The sequence below is a fragment of the Bos grunniens genome, chromosome 23, assembly GCF_055505025.1.
Source record: "Bos grunniens cultivar Pamir isolate PY7600 chromosome 23, Bosgru_T2T1.0, whole genome shotgun sequence".
Classification (NCBI taxonomy): Eukaryota; Metazoa; Chordata; class Mammalia; order Artiodactyla; family Bovidae; genus Bos; species Bos grunniens.
Window position 1 is genome coordinate 41,139,878 of NC_141187.1, and position 27,823 is coordinate 41,167,700.

Sequence of the window (27,823 nt, forward strand, 5' to 3'; positions counted from 1 at the left end):
ACTAGCGTCACACCTGACTCGGTGCTGTTTTTCCCGCCAGAGTGTGCGTCTGCAGTACCGGATGCATGACTTTATTCACGTTTTTGTGTGTCTTTCACAGTACTTGGCACACAGTTGGCCCCCAAGACAACTTCGAATGACCTTATGAAAGACTGAATTTCTACATTTAAGCGAGCTGGAAAGATTTCCCCTGATCTCAGCTCGGGATTATAGACTCTGTGTTCGCTTCAACAGGCCTACGCGGCACCTAGAAGTGCACGCCCAAGAAGCACTTGTTGAACCGCACAGAATAAATCAGATCCCCCCCTAGTTCCGCCCTGGCAGCGAGGTCGGTCTTTGGCAAGCGCCACCAAAATCCATGGCTCTTAAATTCTTATGTAACAGTTAATGACCCTCCCAGCCCACACTGGACATCTCTCCCGTCGGAGAAGCGCAAGGGCCGGGAAGGAAGCGAGAGCAATCTTTGCAAGCACGCTCATTTGGTGGCGGAGGCACGGATTGACTTCCAGCCTCGGTTCACTATCGGAAAACGCCGCTGCGCGCTGGGCGCGTTGCAGTGAGGGGCGGGCGGAGGGGGCGGCCGGCCGGCCGGTGGAGGCGCATTTCAGCCGGTGGGTAAGGCCTGCCCACCCGGCACGCCCAGGGGCTCCCGGGGGCTGCTGTGACAGCGGCCCCAGAAGGTGACTCGAGTTCAAGGCGGTGCCCGTGGGGCCCCCGCCGGCGCCGGGCCCCGGGGGAAAAGCGAGCGCCCCGCTCCGGATCGCAGCGCCCCTCTCCCCCGCCCAGCCCCGCGCGCCGCCCGCCGGCCCCCGCTCCCTCCTCGGGTGCCGGCCGGGCCTCCGGGCGCCGCGAGCCGGGGAAGATGGCGGCGCTGCCCGGCCCGGGGCGGCCGCGAGGGGCGGCGGCGCTGTGCGCTCGGCTGGGCCGGCGCGGCTAGAGCGGCGCCTGGGCCCGGCGGCGCGGCCTCCTCCCCGCCCGCCGCCGCCGCGGCCGCCGCGCCCCGCCCCGCGCGCCCGCCCGCCCGCGCGCCCGCCCCTCCCCGGGCCCGGCCGTGCCCCGCGTCGCGCTCCCCCGGGATGGCCCGCGCGCCTCGGCGCTGCCTCGCGGAGCTCACGGCGGAGCGGCGGCGGCCGCGCTCGGGGGGCGCGCGTGAAGGGGCCGCCTGGGGGCCGAGCGGGCGCCGCCAACATGTCGGATACCAAGGTAAAAGTTGCCGTCCGGGTCCGGCCCCTGAACCGACGAGGTGAGCAAGCTTTCCTCTCCTTTGCGCTTTGCGATCGGGGCTGAAGGCGGGGGGTGGGGGGCAACTTTGGAAAACTGCGGGGCCGCGGGGCTGGGGGCGGCGGGAGCGGGGAGGCGAGCCGGGGCCGGGGTCTCTCCGGGGAGGAGGCGGCGCCCGCCGCGGCCGCGGGACCCGGTGCGCCGGCTCCCGGCTCGGGCCGCCTCCCGGGGGAGAGCCCCGCGCGGGCGCGCAGAGGCGGGCTGCGGGCGCGGATGCTCGGCTCTGCAACGCTGTTCCTCCCCTTTTGCTTTCAGAACTGGAACTCAACACCAAGTGCGTGGTGGAGATGGAAGGGAATCAAACGGTCCTGCACCCTCCTCCTTCTAACACCAAACAGGGAGAAAGGTAAAAGCGGGTGCCGAGGGCGGGCGGGTGCAGCCCCGTCGCCTCCTGCAAGTTTGAGCCAGGAAAATGGGAGTGCTCTTTCCTATTGTTAGGAGGACGGCTTCAAGTTTGTCGCACGCTCCTGTCTAAAGCTGTTGCAAGTCCAAGTTCCTCTCTCTCCTCCCTCTGCCCCCCTCCTCCTTGTCCCCTCCCATCTAGAGGCAGGACACCCCGGGCCAGAGCCGGGACCAGTCCTGTGTCCCCGGCCTGCGGCGAGACACCCCGAGAGGGCCGGCTGAGACCCTCGAGATGATGGTCCCATGGCCACATTTTACAGATGAGAAAACTGAGGCCTGAGGCGAGGAATGACCACCCAAGGCCGGCACCGTGGAACCCGGTGCCCCTGGTTCTTTCCACCGCTGCACTGTTGGCTTTATTTGGCAGACTTGTTAAGGAACTTTGTGTAAAAGAGGGAGTGGGAGGGACCCCCCCCCCCCCCCCCAACCCCTGCAGTAAAGCAAAACAGTTTTGTACGATGCAGGCTTAGGCCTGGACCATTTAAGATCTATTATTTTGTTGGTGCTAGGTTGAGATAATGCCTGAATGTAATGCGCGAATTTTGATTTTCAGGAAAACAAAAGTAGTGCCCCGGAGCTGTGTAGACACTGGGGGGATGTTTAAGAGGGGCTGCATTTACTAGATGGCAACATATTTGCATTTGAAAAGTGGTAACTGTTGGATCCTTATTAATTCTGCTCTATTCCACGGAACAGTATGGGAAAATGCCCTAAAATAATTTGAATATTTGGCATTTTTCTGGTAAGCCCCTGAGAAGAAAACGGTTGGAATTCATTCAGTATAGCAGTGCAGTAGCTTGGAAAAATAGGAAAGAGAAACCAGGGAGATTTGAAAAATTAACTCCTCCGGAGTGAGTTTTTGTTTCTAAAAGTCACCTGTTACCTGTTGATTGATGTGATACAATTTAGTGACATTTTTACTCTTTGGAGATTTTTTTTTAACTGAACAGCAGCTCTGAAGTAGGGTTTGTTACTTTATTGCTAAAGGAAGCAACTGTCTTCATTCTATAATCATGCAGTATCCAGGCATAGTTTACTGAATTTGGGGGAAGAAATTATCAGGAGGTAAATTTGAGAATTTTTTGCTTTTTGTGCTGAGGCTAGAAATTTTTATCCAGTGTGCAAACATTCTGCTTCCTATAGCAGATTGTTATGGTGATAGTAAATAGCTAAGTTATATTTAAAATGTGTTAAATGCTTTTTAACAGTAATGGTTGTATCCTTGGATAATATTTTTAGATACATTTTAAATATTTATAGTATTTTAGATCCATTTATAGCAATATAGTTGTATTTTTCATGTTAATAGCAAGTAAACTTATTGAGTAAATGAAGATATTTACAGATTACATTGGCTGCCTAGATCACCAATACATTTCCCCCATCCCTCCCCCACCCCCCACGCCCAAACTGAATATTTTCTCATGTTTCAGAAATAAATTCTGCTGGGTCAGATTCTTCAAAGCAATCTAGGAAACAGGTAGAATTGTCAACTCCTATGTTTTCTGTGGCTTCTATTTTCCTTGCTTGTTTGGCACCTGCTTCTTGCCACTCTTAACCATAAGGATTGTTACTATTAGCTACTATTTAATGTTATGAAGCTTTGGCCATTGTGGACAGACAGGGATTTAATTTTGTGGAATGTGGATAGACTTTACAACTGCAGACACTTGGCTGGAAAGGCTAAATAATCAGTTGATCATTTTTAGGGCCACCACCGTCGTTACTAATCAGGATCTTTTAAGTAATGATTTGAAGGGTGATTTGGGGATTTCTCCATATGCTTGCTTCTTGGAATAGCCCGTTATCCGGAGCTATAAGAATAGTGCTGAAACATGTTCTGACCTCCTGACAGGATTCTTTGAATGGTGGATGGGCTCTTTGTGTGGGTTTTGCCTAGGTACCTGTCATTCAGTTTATAGACAGACTGGGAGGGTTCAGCCCAGCAGTACTGCTTGCGCGTTAGGATTACTGTCTTTGCAAGGATGGAGACATCAAATGCATTTTGATTTTCATTATGCAGCTTGGTTTCATCTTTCTCCAGTGGGTTTTCCCTTAAAGCAACAGTGCATTTAAAAATAGAAGCAGTTTCTCCCTTGGGTTCTAGGTTGATTAATTGCAACAGTGCTTCATGTTCTGTTTGTAATTCATTTCTTTCATTTGTTTTGGAATCAGAGCAAGGTGAGACTAGTGTTTTTCTTACCTAGAAGTCCAAGGCTTGAAGTGTAAGAAGTTTTGAAATGAATCTTGGTAAACCTTATCGTTGAAATAGCTGTTTTTCCAAATATTGCAGGAAATTACTAATGTATTAATGGTGATTGGGATTTTAAGTTACTAGGTCCAAGTTTTCAGTCCTACTAGTAAAAACAAGCAAGAGTACATTGGTTTCCAGGAAAAGAAACAGGCTTAGCTTTCATAATTTCCCCCTTTATGGAATCAAAGCCAAGCCTACATGTTAAGGTCTAAAAGATCACAGGGCTTCTGAGGTTAAAGATGTTTGTTTTGGTCCTAAAATTCTAAGATTATAATGTACCACAGACGTCTAGATTAATAGTTGATAGTTAATAAACCATTCTGAAACATTAAGAGCTATATATATGGGTTTCTTAACATACCATTGCATTACAATCCAAGGACCACTGTGGACCCAGAGCCTATGACAGAGGCTTACACCTTTGAGAGATGAGAGAAGTACAAATAGTTAAAATATAGTACGGTAGATTATTTAAATTATACTTTTGCCATTGTCTATACCATATCACTTGAAAATTGCCTGTTTCCCCTTCTGTCTCCCCTCCTTTCGGTTGTGAGCTCTGGGAAGGCAGGAACCTGGTCCTACTGACTTTTGTCTTCCATACCTCCAAAGAGCACCTGGCACATAGCAGACCCTCAGCAAATGTCTGCATGGTGATGGTTTGCACTGTGATGGGAACGCTGAGGAGGGGCTGTGGATGTGACCCGGGGTCTTGGCATCCTGTAAAGACGGGTGGCATTTGTGCTGGTCATGGGGGATGCTAAGAGTGCAGGTTCACTTTTTCAAGATCGGCAGAAAGTCCTTTGTCAAAGAAACTGAACGCATACCTGCCACAGATTACTTCTGGCTGAGTGTGTGTGTGTGCGTGCAGAATGTGAAGCCGGGTGCAGAAGCCAGGCAATCCAGGAAGGAGGACAGAATGAGAACCCCTAACTTGCCAAAATACATAATAGTTTAAAAATCAAAGTATAACCAGGTGTCCATTGCAAAGTCTTCCTCTCATTCTTGCTGTCATCCTTACGCTTAATATCCTCTCACCTCTCCCCAAACAAAAAAGGTGACCTCAGTTATTGATTTCCCATACATATTCTCAAATACACACACAAATGTATATATATATTTTCCACAAGTATCTTTTCTATCCTTTAATAACAGTATGTTGACTCCTTAAAAAAAATCCAGTATGGGTGGTAGTTGCAGTTTTAAAAATATACATGTTCATCTGTGCTCAGTCATGTCCAACTCTTTGCAACCCTATGAACTGTAGCCCATCAGGCGCCTCTGCCCCCCATTTTCCTGGCAAGAAATACTGGAGTGGGTTGCCATGCCCTCCTCCAGGGGATCTTCCCAACCCAGGGATCTAAAGCATCTCCTGCCTTGCAGGTGGATTCTTTACTGCTGAGCCACTGTGGAAGCCCATTAAAAAATATATATACCCATGTATATATCAATCTGATCTTTGTAGCTTTTAGGAAGTGAAGCTTTATCATCAGAATGTAATGGAACTGGCTTTGTACAGAAATTTTTGTTCTTGATTGTTTTAAACCATTTTAAAGTAAGTAAATTGTAGGGTAAGCAACTGAAGCAATGTGCAGATATAACCTAGCTAAGTTAAAAGAAAAACCGGATAAATTTAGGCTCTTAGTAAAAGAGCATCAAAGTTTTAACCTCTTGCCCAGTTTTTCCATACTGTAAGGTGGGCGGTGTAGCTTACAAGGTACACAAAGGTCGGTCAGTGGAAGAAAGCTACAGCTTGGTCGATTCGACTGCATCTATATTTTCTAGTTTATGAATTATATGTTGCAAGTTTTTGATTGTTTATTCCCCCAGACTGGTTTCCCCTGCTATTACAGTGGTTTCTAGGATGGTTTCTTCTCCTCAAGTAAAACTGTAGAGTGAAACTTGAAAAATTAGTTGAAATCATATCAAGTGAAAAAGATCCATTACCAAAGAAGCAGTAATATTCTACATTATCTAGGTGACTTTGAGTTTTATTGTGTTTTCTGTGTTGTTACTCTTCTCTCTGGCTCAGTATTACAAAGTTGATTGTAAGAAAGCAGAGTATTTAGATTTCACTAATATAGGAGTGAGCATTCTTCATGCATGATATCAGTGGTATTTTGATGAATGTTATAATGGAATATTTTCATTAGATGTCCACGTTTTCCATTTTTGTTTTAAAATAGCTTGTCATCTCTCACTTTAAAAGACAAGCCTAAAAGTAATTATAATGTACTAAAGATTAGTGACTTAAAATTATTTTGTTCACAGTTAAAAATGTATTTACATTATGCACTGTTGTGTGTACCTATATAAAGGTTCATGAAGAAATTTACTATTTGCAATATCTCTGTTATTTTTCTACCCCTTTCTGTTCTCATTCATTTTAGAAACGTTGGTTGTGACTTACCAAATTAACTTCAAAACCTGCTAAAGGGTCACAAGTTTAAATTTGAAAAATACAAGTTTAGTGGGTAAGAAGTTGGGTTCTGCATACATACATATGTATAAATATTTTAAATCAGTGTAAATACTTTGAAGTGTGGAGTAGTTTTATAATTTATAAAGGCTATGCCTGATGTAGCTGTCATCCTGGGGGTTCCTGCCACATCATTCTGAGAATTCCTTTTACAGACTCTTTTCTGTGTGGACTCTCTTGTTTTTCTGGTTCTCTTTTCTTTCTTTCTTTGCTGCCTCAATTTTGTAGAGCATATCCTGTGGTTGCTTCCCCAGAAAGAATTTTGGGAGGTGAAGTTTTTCATTTAAAAAATGAAAATATCTTCATTCCACCCACTTACCTTGTTAATAGTTTGGATGGGTAACAAATTCTATTTTAAAGATGTTGGTTGCTTTAATGTCCTCTTGCTTCCAGTGTTTCTGTTGAGAAGTCTGAAGCTATTTGGATTTCCAGCCCTTAAGACATGACCTAGATTTTCTTTTCTGGAATCCTATAGAATATTCTTTCTTCTCCTTTTTTGTGAAATCACAGTGGTGGGCCTTTTGGACTTGGAAACTTGTATCCTTCAGTTCTGAAAAAATTGATTGAATTAATTCATTAGCAAATGCTCTCTTTTTATTTATTCTTTTCTGGAGCACTTATTTAGACATGGGGTTTCCTGAACTGGTCATCTGATTATTTTATTTTTCCTTTCTGCTTTTCATCTATTGTTTTTGTTCTGCCTTCTGGGAGATTTCATCCACTTTATCTTCCAAACTTTATGTTTAATTTTTTCCCCCTGATATCATATTTTTAATTTCCAAGAACTCTTCTAGACTTAAAAAAAAAACATAGCATCCTGTGCTTATTTTCTAGTTGTGGCATTTGCTGTCTTTCTGAGGACACTAATGATATTTTTCTCTGTATAGTAGGCCTTTTCTTTCTTCTTCTTTTTCAAGTGCATAGTTTTGTTAGTGTTGGTGTCTGTCTTTTATGTTAAAGGCTTTTCTCAAATACATAGATTTCGGGCTTTCTCTAGGACAAGGACTATATATGATTTATCTTTGTATTCTCAGGGCCTAGATTCAACAGTGCCCAGTGGACAGAAAGAATTTTTGTAAATTCTTTGTTGTTTTTTAAAAAATTATTAAATGTTCTGTCAAATCCCTTTTCAACTTTCAACAACTGAAATAAAATTGTTTTTTTCTTAAGAGCAAGTATAAATGCTATAATTAAAGGTGGTAGTTGCCTTATGCAACTCTTACTTACTAACATTCATGAAGATAATTAGTTGTAATCAGTACAAAAGTTGAAAAAAATTAGAAAATCCTAATTTTGTATTACTATTGCAAAAATGTTAGTTGAATTTTTTTCTTTTTTTGGTTATTGTTAAGTTTAAAATATATATGCTTGTTGGACTGGGGAGATTTTTCAAAATGATACCAAACTAGCCAGTTTATCATTCTACCACTTGGATTCTTCTGGCAAAATCTAATCAGAGACAAGTGGATACCTTGAATTGTTTCCAGTTTTCAATAAAATTGAAACATATGCTATGCACTCATATTTTAAAAACATTTATAAGAAAACATCTTCCCCAAATAGTAGGCTTTCTGAAGACATCAAGGTTTCTCAGTTTTCAATAAAATTGAAACATATGCTATGCACTCATATTTTAAAAACATTTATAAGAAAACATCTTCCCCAAATAGTAGGCTTTCTGAAGACATCAAGGTTTCTCAGTTATTCAGCCACAGTTACCCTTTCTCAAATCTTCCCTGGAGCTACAACGGAGAAGGTGTTTGTGCATTTAGAATTTAAAGGACTTTGGAGAACATTACTGGCAGAGGAAACAGAATGGCAGAGAAACCAACAAGATATATAGAAACACTCAAAGAGAATTTTGTACCTTAACAACAAAAATGAAATTTACTAACAACAGAGCTATCGGTAAAGGAAGTATACTAAAATTCACATGAAAACAAGAGTTGATTTATATGGAATTCAAGAGCTATCTTTTCAAGATCACTCTATAAAATATTATATCTCTGGGAATTTAGCTTTGCAAATATAAGAAGAAAATATCAGAAATTCTTCCTTGGAAATTAGTTTATTTGGTGTTTTATCCAACAATGATATGGAAACTAAGCATGGAAAAATGTCAGGTTTTCATATCTCTAAAATTTTATTGTAAAAATGAGTAATTTGTTTATTTGATTGTAAGATCTAAGGTTAAAAAAAAATGGAAAGTTTTTTTTTTTTTTTTTTTTATAGGCCCTCATAGACCCTCAGAATTAGGAGGATAAACAGTCCAAGCCTCATCATTTGTTGAATGCAGTCTTGATTTACTGTTTTACCAGCTGAGCCACCGGGGAAGCCCCCCGATTTTACTTTTTGCACTGCAGTGGAATTGCTTTACAGTGTTGTGTTAGTTTCTGCTGTTGATTTCATTTTACTATGAGATGAACAGTTCGGTGAGTCACTAATAAAGTACTAGAACTATTTTACCAAATTGTTCTTGAAATGAACTTTTCACATCAAAGCACAATTGTATCTTTTTAAAAGATTGCTTCCTTAGATAGTCTAAAATGTTTTATAAGAAGCATGGCAGAAATTTAAAAGCGGGGGCAGGGGGAAAGTGTCGTTATTCAAACAAACCCCTAACAAATCCATTATTCTTATTTTTCCCCTTCCTTCATTTTGTCCTTGTCCATAAATACAAATATTTGTAGTTAAAATTTTGTGTTTTGCTTTTGTCCCATTTATATTTTGTCATGCAACATGGTTTTCATAATTATAATTTTAATAGTTGAGTACTATAGTCTGTTGAGTTTCATAACTTTAAAACCATATTTCTATATTTCTGGACCTGAAAGTTGCTTCTCTGAACAATTATAAATAACTGAGAGCATAAAAATAACTGGAACTTTTAAAGACTCCTTTGCCAATTGCAAGGCATTTCTTCCCAAGTGAACTTACTCAACACAAAAATGCATCTCTGAAATTGTATGACAACATGAACCTTTCCCTTACATTACTATGGAGTTCAAGTTGATAGCTTTCATATGTAGGTGTGAGTTAGGCCATGGAAAAAATGATTTTGTGTGGACAGTAACAGCCCAGGGGTTCTCACACTTGAGAGTGCATTAGGCTCATTTGGAGAGCCTCACTCCAAAAAGTCCTGAGCCGTACCTCGGCCTGAGATCTTGCACTTGTAACAAGTCCCCAGGGGATGCTGATGCTCTTAGCTCAGGACCAAGCTTTGAGAATCACTGCTGTAGACCACGGAGAAGGCAATGGCACCTCACTCCAGTACTTTTGCTTGGAAAATCCCATGGATGGAGGAGCCTGGTAGGCTGTAGTCCATGGGGTCGCTAGAGTCGGACACGACTGAGCGACTTCACTTTCACGCATTGGAGAAGGAAATGACAACCCACTCCAGTGTTCTTGCCTGGAGAATCCCAGGGACGGGGGAGCCTGGTGGGCTGCCGTCTATGGGGTCCCACAGAGTTGGACATGACTGAAGTGACGCAGCAGCAGCAGCTCTAGACCGGGGCTGGTCCATTAGAATTTTCTGTGATGGTGGGGATATTCTACACATCTGCTGTCCACTGTGGTAATTGCTAACCATGTATGATTACTGAGCTCTTGAAATGCGGCTAGTGCAACCAAAGAACTGACTTTTAAATTTTATTTGATTTTCATTACATTTATTTTAGTTTTAGAATTTTGTTTATTTATTTATGGCTGCACTGGGTCTTCACTGCACTGGCTTTCTCTAGTTGCGGCAAGCAGGGGCCAGTCTCCAGTTGCAGTGCATGGGTTTCTCATTGGGGTGAGAAGCCCTCTTTTTGCAGAGCATGGGCTCTAGGGCTTGCAGGCTTCGGTAGTTGCAGCCCATGGGCTCAGTGCTTGTGGCTCCCGGGCTCCAGAGTGCAGGCTCAGTAGTTGTGGCGCAGGGGCCCAGTTGCTCCGGGGCACGTGGGATCTTCCTGGATCAGTGATCGAATCCGTCTCCTGCATTGGCAGGCGGATTCTTCACTACTGAGCCATCAGGGAAGCCCATTAGTTTAAACAGCAGGTGGCTACTGTTTTGGACAGTACACGCCTGGACATGGTTCTAAACCTTGCTTGCACGTCAGAATCATCTGGCATGCTTTAAAAATGGTTGCCTCACTCCTACCCCTAGCATTTCTGGCTTCATCGGACTGAAGTGCCTCTTTGGCATTGGGGTTTTTAAACACTTGCCAGGTGTCCCAGTTACTATTATTGTTTACAAATCAGCCCCAAAGTTAGTGGTCTGAAAACATTATTTTTTAATGCCCCTGAATTCTGTGAGTCAGGAAATCGGACAAAGTAGACATGACTTGTCTCTGCTCCATGGCGTAGGAGTCTCATCCTGAAGACTAGAAATCTGCAGGTGTAGTCATCAGAGGGCTTGAGCTGGTGGAATATCTGAGGTGGTTAACTCACACGGTTGGCAGTTGAGTCTCATGTGTAGCCAAGGTTGATAAACGCTGCTCTAGTTTAATAAATTAGGTTTTAAAGCCTGGTTTCACAAGTTGTCCTTTGGTTTATTTTCCTATTTTTGATTGTGATCATGTATGTACATTCTCAGAACCATTAATGTTCTCAAAACTAAAATCTGAAAGCCTCAGACAGTAAGCCTTATTTTACCTTATTTACCTAAGTGTTTTCCCTATTAAGGCAACTTACGGAAATTTACTAGAGTCTTCCTGTGCCAAGGGTATATTGTGAAAGTGAAGCCTCACAAAGTTAAATTCTGTCCCATTTTTTTAAAAAAGCCTCCTATTCTCAAGCCAGGTATATTTCATCAAAATGCCTCTTTTTATTTGTTTTTACTTGGAATTATGGCAGAGAGCGGAGAAGGCAATGGCATCCCACTCCAGTACTCTTGCCTGGAAAATCCCATGGATTTTACCAGGAGGAGCCTGGTAGGCTGCAGTCCATGGGGTTGTGAAGAGTCGGACACGACTGAGCAACTTCCCTTTCACTTTTCACTTTCACGCATTGGAGAAGGAAATGGCAACCCACTCCAGTGTTCTTGCCTGGAGAGTCCCAGGGACGGGGGAGCCTGGTAGGCTGCCGTCTCTGGGGTCGCACAGAGTCGGACACGACTGAAGTGACTTAGCATGGCAGAGAAGGAAGGAATTACCTCAGTTATCTAGATGCAGGGTACTTGCTTATTCTTCAATCAACCGCTTCACCTGTGCTTGGGAGGCACAGGTTTTTCATCTTTCTAAGAGCCTCTTAGTGAAAGTGAAAGAGGAGAGTGAAAAAGTTGCCTTAAAGCTCAACATTCAGAAAACTAAGATCATGGCATCCAGTCCCATCACTTCATGGCAAATAGATGGGGAAACAATGGAAACAGTGGCTGACTATTTTTGGAGCTCCAAAATCTCTGCAGATGGTGATTGCAGCCATGAAATTAAAAGACGCTTACTTCTTGGAAGAAAAGTTACGACCAACCTAGACAGCATATTAAAAAGCAGAGACATTACTTTGTCAACAAAGGTCCGTCTAGTCAAGGCTATGGTTTTTCCAGTGGTCATGTATGGATATGAGAAAGCTGAGCACCGAAGAATTGATGCTTTTTGTTGGAGAAGACTCTTGAGAGTTCCTTGGACTGCAAGGAGATCCAACCAGTCCATCCTAAAGGAGATCAGTCCTGGTTGTTCATTGGAAGGACTGATGCTGAAGCTGAAACTCCAATACTTTGGCCACCTGATGCGAAGAGCTGACTCATTTGAAAAGACCCTGAAGCTGGGAAAGATTGAGGGCAGGAGGAGAAGGGGATGACAAAGGATGAGATGGTTGGATGGCATCCCCAACTCAATGGACACTAGTTTGGGTGAACTCCGGGAGTTGGTGATGGACAGGGAGACCTGGTGTGCTGCAGTTCATGGGATTGCAAAGAGTCAGACATGACTGAGCAACTGAACTGAACTGAATGGCCTGTGGACCACGGTTCCCTGCTTCAGGCCCTGGAACTGTATGGCATTCCTAGCCTTAGCTCCTGTATCACTGCAGGATCCCAGGCACCCCTTCTATGTGGAGGATCAGGATGGCGTCAGAGCTGGATGGGAAGTCTGGATACTGCCTGGTCCTGCCGCTAACATGGTCTGTATCCATTGGGCTAGTAATTAATCCTTTCCATTTGAGTCTTCATCTGTCAAACTGCAGGCTAAACTAGGTGATCTGTAAGGGGTTTTTTTTTTTGGTTGGGCTGGGTCTTCGTTGCTACACGTGGGCTTTCTCGTAGCGGAGAGCGGGGGGCTACTCTTTAGTTGTGGTGTGTGGGCTTCTCATCACAGTAGCTCTTCTTGTTGCCTAGCATAGGCTTTAGACACACGGGATTCTGTCGTTACAGCACATGGGCTCAGTATTTGCAGCTTGCTGGTTCTAGGGTGTTCGGGCTCAGTGGTTGTGGCACCTGGGCTTAGTTGCTCCGTAAGCATGTGAGATCTTCCGGGACTAGGGTCCCCTGCAATGGCAGGCGGATTCTTATCCCCTGTACCACCAGGGAAGTCCTGTAAGGTTTTTTTAGCTTTAAAATTCAGATTTATCTCAACTGTACTCAAATGTAGGTGGTGGTGGTGGTGGTTTAGTCGCTAAGTCGCATCTGACTCTTGCAATCCATGGGCTGTATCCTGCCAGGCTCCTCTGTCCATGGGATTCTCCAGGTAAGAATACTGGAGTGGGTTGCCATTTCCTTCTCTAGGGGATCTTCCCAATCCCAAGTCTCCTGCATTGCAGGCAGATGATTTACCAACTTACATGTAGACTTGAGTCAAATAGAGTCATAGGTAACATTTACAGCAGCTGAAATGGTTGGGTTGTAATTTACTTCTTATCAGAGTGTTAGGAAAACCAGGGAGAAAAGGTCACTGTTCTTGGGAGGCTGAGTTAGCCTGCAGTAGCTGATGGGAGAGAGGAAGGTGTCAAGTGAAAGAAGGCAGCCACAAGCTCCAGATAGTGGAAGCCGGTATTAGCCAGCCAGGGAGCGTGGGCTCCTTGCACACATTCTACGAGTCTCTTGTCTCAGCTCAGACAGCAGCTTTTTCGTGTGCCTACAGGGCGTTATAAATCTTCTGACTTGGACCTTTCAGTTTTCTTCTGGTACACTTGTGTTCTGTTGGGAGAAACCAGTGATTTTAAAGCTATTCTTGCAGGCATACAGCTGTTTTATGTGATAAGTATGTATATGGGGGTGGAGAAATGACATTTCCAAAGCTTGTTAGCCTACCACTTCCTTGGGCAGCTTGTTTTGTTTCTTAGGGTTCTGTTGTCACCCTACTAAAAGTATGGTTGCTGCTGCTGCTACTGTTGCTAAGTCACTTCAGTCGTGTCCGACTCTGTGCGACCCCATAGACAGCAGCCCACCAGGCTTCCCCACCCCGGGGATTCTCCAGGCAAGAACACTGGAGTGGGTTGCCATTTACCTTCCTTTGTGAGATGAATTCCGATCAACAGGCGAGAGAGAGAGAGAGAGAGATGGGGTGAGAGAGAGAGAGGAAGGGAGAGTGGGTGTGTGTTTCCCTTCTGGTCTGTGTCCTCTCAGCCATTCTTCTGAAAGCAGAGTGGAGTTATTGATTCTGTCTGGCCCTTTAGAGTCGGATCTGTAGGTGTGATGAGCTCTGCTGCTGTTAGAAGAGGCCGAGGAAAGCAGCTGGGCAGGTCCCTTGAGGGAAGAAGTTCTTTTTTTTAAAAAAAAACAGACAAGGATCAGGAAGGAAGGCTTTGAGGAAAGGGAAGCTTTGCTGTGGGCTCTTTGTGCTGTCTTGAAGAAAAAAAAAAAACACTCCCTAGGTTGTCTACCCACCAGGAATGACCACAACCATTCGTGTGGGGAAAATCAGAAAGGGCAAACCATGCTGAGCTGCTCAGGCATTCCGCTACAAGTCCTGAGTCGATTCAGCCCCAGTTTTGGAAGGGCCATGCTGTAAACCCTCATGTGGTTCGTTGAGCAGATTAACAAGCCTTTAGTACTTAACGTTTTGTAGTTTAATGAAACAGGTCCTCAGAATCAATGCTTTGTGTGCCCACCAGTCTCTAATCCCAGCTCGGTAGAGAATGTGTCATGGAGCTAAACTTGTAACTGCCCTTTTTTTAAATTGGATAACAAACTGTTAAGGGTTTTTGTTTTGTTTTGTCTTTTGTTCTCTATCCTTAACGACTTCTATTTATATAGTTAATTAAAGTTTAGTAGTCACTATCCAAATTGTAGTGGGGATGGTTACTTTATTGCCTCGAGAAAGATCCTTAAAATTACTTGTTTCAAGAGCAATGTTTTGAGTAAGGAGGGAGGAGAGTGGTGGGGAAAGCTTATCAAGAGAATGGTGTTAAATTTGAGCAGCCTTATCCAGTTTTAAGCATCTGCTTTTTTTGATCTAGAGTTACTGTAACAAATAGGTAACATTAGCATGGTAAGGTAACTAAGTTTTTTTTTTCTTTTTTTAAGCCTTTAAGTATTACTGGCTTTGAGAGAATAGTATTTCCTTCTCTACAGTGACAGCTTAGTATGCATTTTTGTGTGTGTGACGAATTAGACAGTGGAAATAATTTCCCCCATTTTCCTTTTAAATATTGAACAAAGACTCTTTCCTATTTGTGTTAAACTTTTTGAATGGCAGGGTACATCTTTGCTTTTGTAGTTTGATACCTTGAACTAACCTCACCTAGCTATTTAAAAATTAGCCTAAAGTTGAATCATTCATAAGCATGTGAATTACTTTGTGTTTGAGCCAGAGGTTTTACTCAGTGAGAGGAAATCTTGTGTTTGCCTTTTGTGTGTTTCTGTGGCCGTCCACTGGGTGTAAATAACTAGTTTTGTAAAACACTGTCAAGTACTGTGACAGAGTGATGTGGTGGTCAAGAGCCACTCAGAGGACTTGGGGGGACACACTGCTTATATTTGAAACTGACTGTGCAACTTACTAGCTGCGAAATGTTTGGCAAGTGCTTTAACCCTATACGCTTGAGTTTCCTCACCAGTAAAATGGGAATAATAAAATTACAGACCCATAGGGATTCTGAAAATTAGTTACCCAAAAGACTGGGTTCACCTGTTGGTGGGTGTTAAACCAAAAGACACAATCAAGAGAGAGCAGGAGAAGGAGGATTTATTACTTGTTAGCCAGTTAAGGAGAACATCAGGGATCTTTCCCAAAACTGTGGCTCCCCCATAGCAGAATTGGGGAATTTTTAAGCCCAGGGTGAGGGGGCTTGGGTAGTGTATGCATATTCATAAAGGGGCTTGAGCCAGGAGAATTCAGCATAGAATTGGGGCAAAGGTCAACATCATTTCCATCCTCCACCTGGGTGGGTGGACTCAAAAATATGTCTGCAAGCTCCAATACTTTGGCCACTTGATGCTAAGAGCCAGCTCATTGGAAAAGACCTTGATGCTGGGAAGGATTGACGGCAAAAGGAGAAGGGAGTGGCAGAGGATGAAACAGATAGCATCACCGACTCAATGGACGTGAATTGGTGCAAACTCCAGGAGAGGGTGGAGGACAGAAGAGCCTGGCGTGCTACAGTCCATGGGTCGCAGTCGAACACTTGATTTAAATGTGGACACTCCATGCAGTGTATGTTTGAAAGACCACCTTTGTGGTATCAAATCAGCCATTTGCCATGTCTCAGCTGACAGACCTGCTCTGTGGGGATGGGTGTGTTGAATTTTCTTGAAAGGGAAATTCCCTCTATAACAGGTGTTCACCAGTCTGGTCATTTGGCAGTCATTCATTTGGGTAAAGAGTATTATGTCCAGAAATCATATGTGAATACATTGAGAAGTAAAATGTTCTGGACACAAGTGTGTGTGTGTGTGTGCGCGCGTGCGTGTGTGCGTGTGTACGCTCAGTTGTGTCCGACTCTTTGCGACTCCATTTACTGTAGCCCACCAGGCTCCTCTGTCCACGGAATTTTCCAGGCAAGAGTACTGGAATGGGTTTCCATTTCCTTCTCCAGGGGATCTTCTGCACCCAGGGATCAAATGTGTCTCTTGTGTTTCCTGCACTGGAAGGTGGATTCTTTACCATTGAACCACCTGTGAAGCCTGACAGTTTTGACACTTTTGTAAAAGTGTGTTTGGGAAGAATGAAGGGCTGGTGATGGGAGGGCCCCCGGAGCCCTGGAATGAGATCTGAAGGGGAAACCTCATGGCAAAGAGCCTGCCCTGGAATTTGACCCATCACCAAACTATCTGAGTAAAAGGAGAGCCTGTTTGGAGACCTGCCCTGGGCCCTAGGGATGGGACTGTGGCTCTAATCCTGCAGCTTCAGCTCTGTGTTCTAGGTATTTCATTGTTCCCTTAGACATAATGCGTTCTCAGTAAATATCTGTTGTATTTAATCATACCTATTAATTGGATATTTGTTACCAGGCTGTGCTTAGTATAGGAGATTTGTAGATGGTTAGTACTACCTAGTAATAAATTGACTTCTGAGGAAATGAACATCTGAAACTAACAAAACGTTGTGTTCAATAATTTTGGGTTTCTATACTTTTTAATTTTTTTTTCCTGAGGAAACTGACTTTATTGTCCCAGTCCGTAGGCTGCTGACTCTCATTCCAGTGTTTACCATACGGAGACATAGACTCACGGCCTCTCTATTAAAAATTCAAAGTGGAGAAATAGTTTTACTTGTATATCTGGTTCTCTGGCATGCCTTAAGTGAGTATATTTTATCGTGAACTCTCTTATTTATCTGTTTGTTGTGATCTTTTGATTTTTAATAGCCTTTTAGTGGCACTCTAAAATTCAGAAAATTAAAAAAAATAAATAAAATTCAGAAAATATATTTAGGGATATTTCATAGAAACATTCGAGTTTCCTATGAACTTGCTAGTCATTGTCTTCAACGTTTTTCCAAAAAGATGTACAAATATGGAAATCTGAATACATGCAGATGTTTGGTGTTTCTCTTCTTTTTTTTTTTTAATAAGGGAGAGATGTAAGCAGTCTCAGAAATTTTGATCCAATTATCTTAATTTCCTGTGTGCAGAAATACAGAAAACTAAAGAGGAAGATGAAGAAAAGTTTTGATGTCGTAAATACTTTGTGCATTTACATGAATGAGCATCAAGTGTGTGCTTTGCTCTTCTCCTTTCTCCCTGTTGTGTAAAACATCTCAGCCGACATCCCTGGCCCGTCTCTTTGTTAAGTGGGGAAAACATAGGCGTGTAGCTCCCATGTGCCTCGCCCTGCTCTCAGCTGTGCTGTCTGATGTCTTCCAGGCTCTCCTAACTTCAGGGCTGCTGCCCTTGTTCCACCCCTGGAAGCAGAGAGTGTGATGGGGGCGGTGGGGAGGAATTAAAGAATTTGATTGGCCTGGCCCCAAGCCTTGCAGGCCCTTCCCAAAGCCTTCTTGGTGATCTGGGGTCAGCATTAGGCCAAGATTAGGGGGGACAGGCTCAGACTTTGTGTGTTCCATTCCACAGCCGGAATGATTTTTAAATTATCAGAGGTATGTATTAGATATCTTGAGTTTTCAGTTGGGAAGATAAAGCCCTTTACTTGATTAGCCCTTCGTGATTAAATGGCTGTTGATCCGCATGAGTCAGAGCCAGGTATTCCAGATATTCCCTCTGGATGTAGAGGAACATTTTAGTTTTCAGGATTCTGAAACAGGAGATCTAATGAAAACACGGAAAGTGAATAGATTTCAGATCAGTTCCATGCTTACAGCAGTTGGCCTGCTTCAGTTGCCAGTGTGGTTTGATTTTGATCAGTTTCAACGCAGCCTTTGAAAGATCTGGATCCTGGGTAGACCTGGCTCTGAGTGTTAGTGAGGAAACTCCTCCTTAAGCCTCTTATTTAGTGAATTCTTTCTAGGGATGTCATTGATCGGCCCTTGTAGGAGTGCTGAGCGGAAATAGAGTACAGTCCTTTAAAAGCCTTGAATCACTCTGCCCTTCCTCCATCCATGTGGTCAAAACCCGTGGCCCTGAGTGAAGACAGAAATAAGCATTTCAGAAGGCCAGCTTGTTCACAGTGCTCGGCTCTGTGGGCTGCTGTGAACATGCAAGCAGATTGGTCCTTGATGTGTTTCAAGGTTTGGTTAAGTAGGAGTCAGGTAGCATTCGTGAGGGGACTGAAAACTCCTGTTAGTATTTGGACATGTACAAACTTAACCAGACCAAAGCTACCTCTTTCTGGCATCTCCTCCTCTATTTGACCCGGCCCCTGGGTAGAATGAGGTGAGGTTATCCTACGTGTAATGTGTGCACTGCAGGTGCTTACTGGCGGGAGCCCCTCATCCCCACGCTTGGAGCCTCCCTCAGCCCTGCTCGTCGCACAGGTGTCCCACGTCATTAGGACATCGAAGGCTGTCCTTTCTCTGAGTAGCGTGGAGTTGAGAGAAGCTGTAGTTCAGGAATTGATGTACATTTTGAGGCCTGTACATTGCGGGGAAAAATGCCATTCATGTTTCTGTGTGTTTGTGCTCGGTTCAGTTCAGTCGTATCCGACTCTGCGACCTCGTGGACTACAGCACGCCAGGCCTCCCTGTCCATCACCAACTCCCAGAGTTTACTCTGATTCATGTCCATTGAGTTGGTGATGCCATCCAACCATCTCATCCTCTGTCTTCCCATTCTCCTCCTGCCTTTAATCTTTCCCAGCATCAGGGTCTTTTCAGATGAGTTAGTTCTTCTCATCAGGTGGCCAAAGTATTGGTGTTTCAGCTTCAGCATCAGGCCTTCCAATGAACATTCAGGACTGATTTCCTTTAGGATGGACTGGTTGGATCTCCTTGCTGTCCAAGGGACTCTCAGGAGTCTTCTCCAACACCACAGTTCAAAAGCATCAATTCTTCGGTGGTCAGCTTTCTTTATAGTCCAACTCTCACATCCATACATGACTACTGGAAAAACCATAGCTTTGACTAGATGGACCTTTGTTGGCAAAGTAATGTCTCTGCTTTTTAATATGTTGTCTACGTTGGTCATATCTTTTCTTCCAAGGAGTAAGCATCTTTTAATTTCATGGCTGCAATCACCATCTGCAGTGATTTTGGAGCCCCCAAAAATAAAGTCTGTCACTGTTTCCACTGTTCCCCCATCTGTTTACCATGAAATGATAGGACTGGATGCCATGATCTTTACTTTTCTGAATGTTGAGCTTTAAGCCAACTTTTTCACTCTCCTCTTTCACTTTCATCAAGAGGCTCTTTAGTTTTTCTTCACTTTCTGCTATAAGTGTGGTGTCATCTGCATATCTGAGGTTATTGATATTTCTCCGGGCAATCTTGATTCCAGCTTGTGATTCATCCAGCCCAGCATTTCTCATGATGTACTCTACATATAAGTTAAATAAGCAGGGTGACAATATACAGCCTTGATGTACTCCTTTCCCAATTTTGAATGAGTCTGTTGTTCCATGTCCAGTTCTAACTGTTGCTTCCTGACCTGCATACAGATTTCTCAAGAGGCAGGTCAGATGGTCTGGTATTCCCATCTCTTTCAGAATTTTCCACAGTTTATTGTGATCCACACAGTCAAAGGCTTTATCATAGTCAATAAAGCAGAAGTAGATGTTTTTCTGGAACTCTCTTGCTTTTTTGATGATCCAATGGATGTTGGCAATTTCATCTCTGGTTCCTCTGCCTTTTCTAAATCCAGCTTGAACATCTGGAAGTTCACAGTTCATGTACTGTTGAAGCCTGGCTTGGAGAATATTGAGCATTACTTTGCTAGTGTGTGAGATGCGTGCAATTGTGCGGTAGTTTGAACATTCTTTGGCTTTGCCTTTCTTAGGGATTGGAATGAAAACTGACCTTTTCCAGTCCTGTACATTTTGAGACCTGTACATGGGGGAAAAAAAGGTGCCGTTTATGTTTCTCTGTGTGTGTGCACGCGCGCGCAAGCTCAGTTGTGTCCAACTCATTGGGACCCCATGGACTGTAGGCCACCAGGCTCCTCTGTCCATGGGATCTCCCTGGCAAGAATACTAGAGTGGGGTGCCATTTCCTCCTCCTGGGGATCTTCCTGACCCAGGGGTCAAGCCCAAGTCTCTTGTGTCACCAGCATCGGCAGGCAGATTCTTTACCACTGACCACCTGGGAAGCTCTTATTCATGTTTCTAGTTTTCTGAAAAGCTGTCTTTCGTGAGAGGTCTTCAGTTGCGTGTGGCTTCTCACTTGCAGAATGTAGCCCTTTAAAGAAGACTTCTGGGTGCTCGCTTTGGCAGCACATATACTAAAATTGGAACTATACAGAGAAGATTAGCATGGCCCCTGCGCAAGGATGACACACAAATTCATGAAGCGTTGCATATTTTTAGAGCACTTTCTAACACCATACACAAAAATAAACTCAAAATGGATTAAAGATCTAAACGTAAGACCAGAAACTATAAAACTCCTAGAGGAGAACATAGGAAAAACACTGTGACATACATCACAGCAGGATCCTCTATGACCCACCTCCCAGAATATTGGAAATAAAAGCAAAAATAAACAAATGGGACCTAATTAACCTTAAAAGCTTCTGCACAACAAAGGAAACTATAAGCAAGGTGAAAAGACAGCCTTCAGAATGGGAGAAAATAATAGCAAATGAAGCAACAAACAACTAATCTCAAAAATATACAAGCAACTCCTACAGATCAATTCCAGAAAAATAAATGACCCAATCAAAAAATGGGCCAAAGAACTAAATAGACACTTCTCCAAAGAAGACATATAGATGGCTAACAAACACATGAAAAGATGTTCAACATCACTCATAATCAGAGAAATACAAATCAAAACCACTATGAGGACCATATCACGCCAGTCAGAATGGCTCGATCCAAAAGTCTACAAGCAATAAATGCTGGAGAGGGTGTGGAGAAAAGGGAACCCTCTTACATTGTTGGTGGGAATGCAAACTAGTACAGCCACTATGGAGAACAGTGTGGAGATTCCTTAAAAAACTGGAAATAGAACTGCCTTATGATCCAGCAATCCCACTGCTGGGCATACACACTGAGGAAACCAGAAGGGAAAGAGACATGTGTACCCCAATGTTCATCGCAGCACTGTTTATAATAGCCAGGACATGGAAGCAACCTAGATGTCCATCAGCAGATGAATGGATAAGAAAGCTGTGGTACATATACACAATGGAGTATTACTCAGCCATTAAAAAGAATACATTTGACTCAGTTCTAATGAGGTGGATGAAACTGGAGCCTATTATACAGAGTGAAGTAAGCCAGAAAGAAAAACACCAATACAGTATACTAACGCATATATATGGAATTTAGAAAGATGGTAACAATAACCCTGTATATAAGACAGCAAAAGAGACACTGATGTATGGAACAGTTTTTTGGACTCTGTGGGAGAGGGAGAGGGTGGGATGATTTGGGAGAATGGCATTGAAATATGTATAATATATGAAACGAGTCGCCAGTCCAGGTTCCATGCACGATCCTGGATGCTTGGGGCTGGTGCACTGGGACGACCCAGAGGGATGGTATGGGGAGGGAGGAGGGTTCAGGATGGGGAACACATGTATACCTGTGACAGATTCATTTTGATATATGGCAAAACCAATACAATATTGTAAAGTTAAATAAAACTAAAAAAAAAAAAAAACACAAACAAAGAAGACTTCTGGGACTTCCCTGCTGGTCTAGTGGTTAAGAATCTGCCAGCCAATGCTGGGGACATGGGTTCTATCCCTAGTCTGGGGAGATTCCAGACTAAGCCCCTGGACCACAGCTACTGAGCCCACGTTTTAGAGCCCAAGAGCTGCAACTCTTGAGCCCTCGTGCCTGGAGCCTGGGCTCTAGAGAAGCCACTGCAATGAGAAGCCCTCGCGTGTCAACTAGAGAGCAGTCCCTGCTCGTCACAACTAGAGAAAGCCCGCACGCAGCACGGAAGATGCAGCGTAGCCAACAGGAAATAAATACATAGAAAATTAATTTTTGAAAAAAGACTTGTGCACTGAAAGCAGGTTGTTCCATCAGTACACAGAGCCACGTGGCACTGGCGTCCTGACTGTGAATGTCCCTGCGTGAAAACTGTCAGTGGGGCCAGAAGCCCCGGCCAGGGTCTGGTGCTACCTGCTCTGGGGGCTGTAGCATGGAGGCCAGTCAGGTGGAAGCTGCCTAGAATCTTCTATACTCCCTCTGACGGGGGTGGCAGATAGATGCTAATGGGGTACCTTGCTGTCTTGCATGGCTTAGTGAATGATCTTTGGGGTGTGGAATCTTCTGAACTTGAGGCACCTGTTTCTCATCTTGGCAGGCTGCATCCCCTTGACATTGGGCTGGACTTCTGGGAGGGAGCATGGCATTTTTACATTGAATAGACCATCCAGTCTTCTTTGCTGGCAGTTAGGAAGCTCTGTGGGTGGTAGAGAAGAGACAGAGCACATCTAGGAATCACGTGGGTACCCTGGTCAAAGTACACTGACCACTTGCCACCTCCTTCCCTTGGGAGGGTGGGTGCATCTGGACAGACTTGATCTGAAGAGGGCACCCAGGGGGTTCGGGTTACATGGCTCAGGAACCGTAGGTCTGTGAAGAGTTATTCCAGGCTTCCGGGCCTTCCCCACTAGTTTCTAGAGTGTTCTACAGATTTGAGACCTGGCTTACTGTGAACATCCTGTTAGCTCACGCGTGCATGCGTCTGTACTTGCTGATTATTTGTTTGTTTAGCTTATTTACAAGCCGAATGATACTTGTCTAGCGCCTGGTGTTCACTTGCCGGCAGTTCACTGTAGCTCTGTGAGCTCTGTCATGGAGTCCTGAGTCAATATTTTGAAATACTTGAGTGTAAGAGACTAATAACCAATTCCATGGCCCTGGAGAATTTGTGCAAACAGTTCACTGCCCCTGCTAGATGTAAGCGTGGGGAAGAACGCCTGGTCTTAATTATCATCGATGTTTCCTATGTACCTTCCCCTTAGCAGCCAGCACATGCCGTGTGCATGGTAGGTGCTCTCTAGATGTTTATGACTGGACATGTGAAAGGTATGGCTGTGCATTTACAGGAAGAGCTGGGCCTGGTGCGTGAGTCTATGGCTGGAGTGATTGTATTTGATCCTCAGGCTGTGTCTGTCATGTCACTAGCGGTTCTGCTGCTTCTAGTCGGGCCCTACGAGATCTTTAATTTTTGCCTTCTATTGTTACATAATAATAGGCTCTGCACTGTTTTGTGATTTGTTTGTTTGTTTCTGATAATAGTAGTACAAATACGTCTCCTGAGTCTTACAACTTTGACTAACACTGCCTGGGGCTGACAGGCAGAGACATAGCTGCTTAAGTAAGTAAGTAAGTGTTAGTCGCTCAGTCGTGCCTGACTCTTTGTGACCCCATGGACTGCAGCCCACCAGGCTCCTCTCTGTCCATGACATTTTCCAGGCAAGGATCCTGGAGTGGGTTGCTATTTCCTTCTGCAGGGGATCTTCCCAACCCAGGGATCTTCCCAACCCAGGGTCTCCTGCACTGCAGGCAGATTCTTTACCGACTGAGCTGCAAGGGAAGCCCATAGCTGCTTAGTGTCACTTAAGTAAAGATTGATCCAGCCAAGGTGTCACCCAGACTTTGACAGAGTTTGCATATTTTATGTCAGCAGCACAACATACGTGGCAGCCTCAGCAGCGAGCTTTGTACCGGTAACTAGCAGAAGAGAACCCTGTTCTGGGCAAAGTCATGAGGCTAGGTACGTTTCACTTCCTGTAGCGCTAGAGCTGTTATCTGCCCCAGAGGCAGTATGTGGTCCCAGACTTGGGTGGGTCCCACAGCAGGCTGACTTGGCACTGATGTGAGTCAATATGGGAAGAGAGGAAGTGTCATGGGGAGAGAGGGGTGGGGAGACAGAACGAGAGGAAGGAAAGATACTGGGGTGGGGGCGTTGCCCGTGCATCTGCTTCCAGCTTTACCTGGAGTCCAGTGCCGGGTAACCTGGGTCAGCTCCCTGGGTGGCAGGGGCTGCTGGCCCACGTCCTCTACTTTCTCCTGGTGGATTAGGGGCACCCCTCATCCTCTGGTTCCTAGGCAGTTGGCTTGATACCACATCTTCTGCTTGTCCTCAAGGCAGTGTTTCTGTTGTTAACTCTGAAGCACACACACCAAAGGACGCTCCTAAGATTATCACTGCCCCAGGGGTTCTTTGAGGGTGGTAGTCAATTTGTACCAATTTGTCCAAGAATGCACACGGGAGTGGAAGTCATGTGAGAATGGCCCTCTGTAGGAATAGCCAGTCTGTTTTTTTTTTTTGTATTTTAAGTAAGCTCTTACAGACTTTATTGCCTCTCTGAAGTCTATACAGACTTTATTACATAAGCACTTTATTAACAAGTTACTTTTGATACATCTCACAGTGATTACCAAACAGTCACTAGTAATAGTCCCATGGATGAGCCTTGTTGCTTCAGAAATCAGAGCAGGAAGGCAGAAGGCTCAGAGGCGAGCTAGCTGAGAGCAGCAGAGAACCCTGGCTGCAGGTCTTACCAGTGAGAAAGGCAGGGCAGTTACTGGGCGTTGTTGCCAATAGCAGTCTGTATGGTCAGGTATTTCTTGACTCTGGAGAGAACCAGGCATCCAGGCCCTCAGAACATACAGGCTTCTGGAAAGCTTTGGAATTCAGATAATTTTCTCTGCTTTAGGCAAGTTTTTCCAATCCTTGAGCAATCAAGTGTAAGATGGGCTTCTGCTGTCTTTCCTTCTTCACAGCACTTTTGAAATGACAGAGTAACAAATAAATCTGTTCTACTTTTATTATTAGTTTTTTTAACCCAAGGGGATGTGTGGCTGACCTCTTGGGAGCTCACAGCTGACTTTTGCATGGCTTAGGGCTTCCAAATGCAGGGAAGTAGAAGGCGTATATCCTTCCTTCTCCTTTTGGAATCTCCAGTAACTTTTTTAATACCACTTTTCTTCTAATTATAAAAGTGATGCACATTCACTGTTAAAAAACTTAGAAAAGATAACCTATTAGAGAGATGTAAATAAAATTTGCTCATCATCCTGTTAATATTTTGATGCAATTCCCTTTTCCCGTAGGTGGTATTTTACACCGCTGAATGAAGAACTTACTTCGTGGGGTTATGAAAACATAGTGGTTGCACACTGCCTCTAGGCTGTGACGCTGTCTAAAATTTCAGAACACTAACTTCAGCTCAGAATTAGTCTAAATGAGTTCTCACTGACATTTTACCTGTGTGTTGCTTCAGTATCTCCCTTCACCAAAGCCTTCAACTCCTCAGACTACTTTTTCCTCGAGAAAATGCCCAGCACCACAGGGAATAGAACCTCTACTGAGTCAGCCAAGCATGATCTGTGGAATATTTGGAATGTTCCCTCCCTCATAGATGAAACAGCATTAGTGCTCTTCTGGAACCCGGGCTCCCTGGGTGTCAATCTCAGCACCTGCTTAACCTCACCGAGCTTCAATTCCCAACTTTGTTTAAAATAGATAAAGCACTTAAAACAATTTCTAGCACCTGGAAAATACAGTGTTAGCTATTTTTATTGGTGCATTGTCCCTAATGCAGTATAGTAAGAACTGTGAGAGGATGGTGCTGATGTATGATGAGTAATGATGAGAAGAACAAAAGTACTGTGAGATAATTTCTCAGTTATTTGATGGGAGGATGCAGTTGTCTGTGCCTGATCTATGTTGAAACAAACAAACAGTGTACTGTATTTGGATTAGATCTGATTTTATTCATACTCTCCTTTTTGTAAATGCTCAGATGGTCACCAGTAAGGATCTTCTGAATTGTGTTCTTTCAGCTATGCTTCAGAACTTTTGAAAGTGTACTTTGCTTACTGGCAAAAGTATGTTCCAGAATCTTGAATACTAACTGTGTCAAGCTATAAACTCATTTAGTGAAAAGAATATTAGAGACAAATTCCAGTGATGTACCACGTTATTTCTTGTATCAAACTTGCTATGTTAAGTCACTTTAGAGATAGAATTAAAAATCTACACGTGTAGATTGTTTAACTTTTTTGAGTTGACATTGATAATTTTAATTTTAACCTTTCCATGATCATCTTTGCGTGAAAGAACTCTGGACAGAAGTTCGCTTGCTCCTTGGATGAAAAGCTATGACCAACCTAGACAACATATTAAAAAGCAGAGACATTACTTTGCCAACAAAGGTCCATCTAGTCAAAACTATGGTTTTTCCAGTAGTCATGTATGGATGTGAGAGTTGGACTATAAAGAAAGCTGAGCACTGAAGAATTGTTGCTTTTGAACTGTGGTGTTGGAGAACACTCTTGAGAGTCCCTTGGACAGCTAGGAGATCCAACTAGTCCATCCTAAAGAGAATCAGTTCTGAATATTCATTGGAAGGACTGATACTAAAGCTGAAACTCCAATACTTTGGCCACCTGATGAGAACTGACTCATTGGAAAAGACCCTGATGCTGGGAAGATTGAAGGTTGGAGGAGAAGGGGACGACAGGAGATGGTTGGATGGCATAGCTGACCTGATGGACGTGAGTTTGAGTAAACTCCAGGAGTCGGTGATGGACAGGAAGCCCTGGCATGCTGTAGTCCATGGGGTCACAAAGAGTTGGGGACAACTGAGTGACTGAACTGAACTGATCTATGGATGTGAAAGTTTGACTATAAAGAAAGCTGAGAGCCCAAGAATTGATGCTTTTGAACTGTGGTGTTGGAGAAGACTCTTGAGAGTCCCTTGGACTGCAAGGAGATCCAACCAGTCAATCCTAAAGGAAATCAGTCCTGAATATTCATTGGAAGAACTGATGCCGAAGCTGAAACTCTAGTACTTTGGCCACCTGATGAGAATAACTGACTCAGTGGAAAAGACCCTGATGCTGGGAAGATTGAAGGTTGGAGGAGAAGGGGATGACAGGAGATGGTTGGATGGCACAGCTGACTTGCTGGACGTGAGTTTGAGTAAGCTCCAGGAGTTGGTGATGGACAGGGAAGCCTGGCGTGCTGCAGTCCATGGGGTCGCAAAGAGTCGGACACGACTGAGCGACTGAACTGACCTGAAGCACCACGATCACACTACTTCCCTATCTGCAGGGTTTTAGCCCCACTGCTGTATTTCTTTTTTATTTGATGAGCTTGTGATTATTCCTTAATCTAAAACTGTGACAAAGGCTAACGTGTGCTTTATCCTCACAAAGGTAAATTTAAAATAAAGCAGTAAGGTCAACATCAACCCTGATAATAAAACTACTGAATAAGTTATAAGATTTAGCATCACAGATGTCTTCGATGGTTGTGCTTGGAAAACATTTCCCTAATGAAGCAAAGTTAAATTACTTTGTTTTGAGTCACTTGTAATAATTTCTTTCCCTTCCTGCTTCTAAAAAAAGAATGGAACTTTTGACTTAGTAAAAGCTATGTGAAATTTTGTAAGGGCCAGGGAAAGAGTTTTTCTGTCTGAACAGAGTTTCTCTCAATAATTGTTGAAATACTGGCCAATAAAATGGCCTTTAG

The 27,823-nt window shown here is 43.9% G+C and overlaps 1 protein-coding gene and 1 non-coding gene across 20 annotated transcripts in view; both read left to right on the plus strand.

Moving 5' to 3' along the window:
• The first annotated feature begins 718 nt into the window (after positions 1-718).
• KIF13A (kinesin family member 13A) overlaps positions 719-27,823 on the plus strand; it is a 202,926-nt gene continuing 175,821 nt past the window's right edge. For 18 of the 19 annotated variants that reach the window (XM_086370142.1, XM_086370148.1, XM_086370151.1 and 15 more), the window contains exons 1-2: positions 1,027-1,243; positions 1,537-1,627. In XM_086370142.1, coding sequence (XP_086226268.1) covers positions 1,189-1,243; positions 1,537-1,627 — 146 coding nt within the window. In that variant the 5' untranslated portion in view covers positions 1,027-1,188. Of the gene's footprint in view, positions 1,244-1,536; positions 1,628-27,823 lie in introns of all 19 variants that reach the window. The other variant, XM_086370150.1, reaches the window with a different exon arrangement.
• LOC147347691 (U6 spliceosomal RNA) lies at positions 20,574-20,680 on the plus strand. Its single transcript, XR_015153333.1, has one exon. It is a non-coding gene; the product is annotated as a U6 spliceosomal RNA (small nuclear RNA).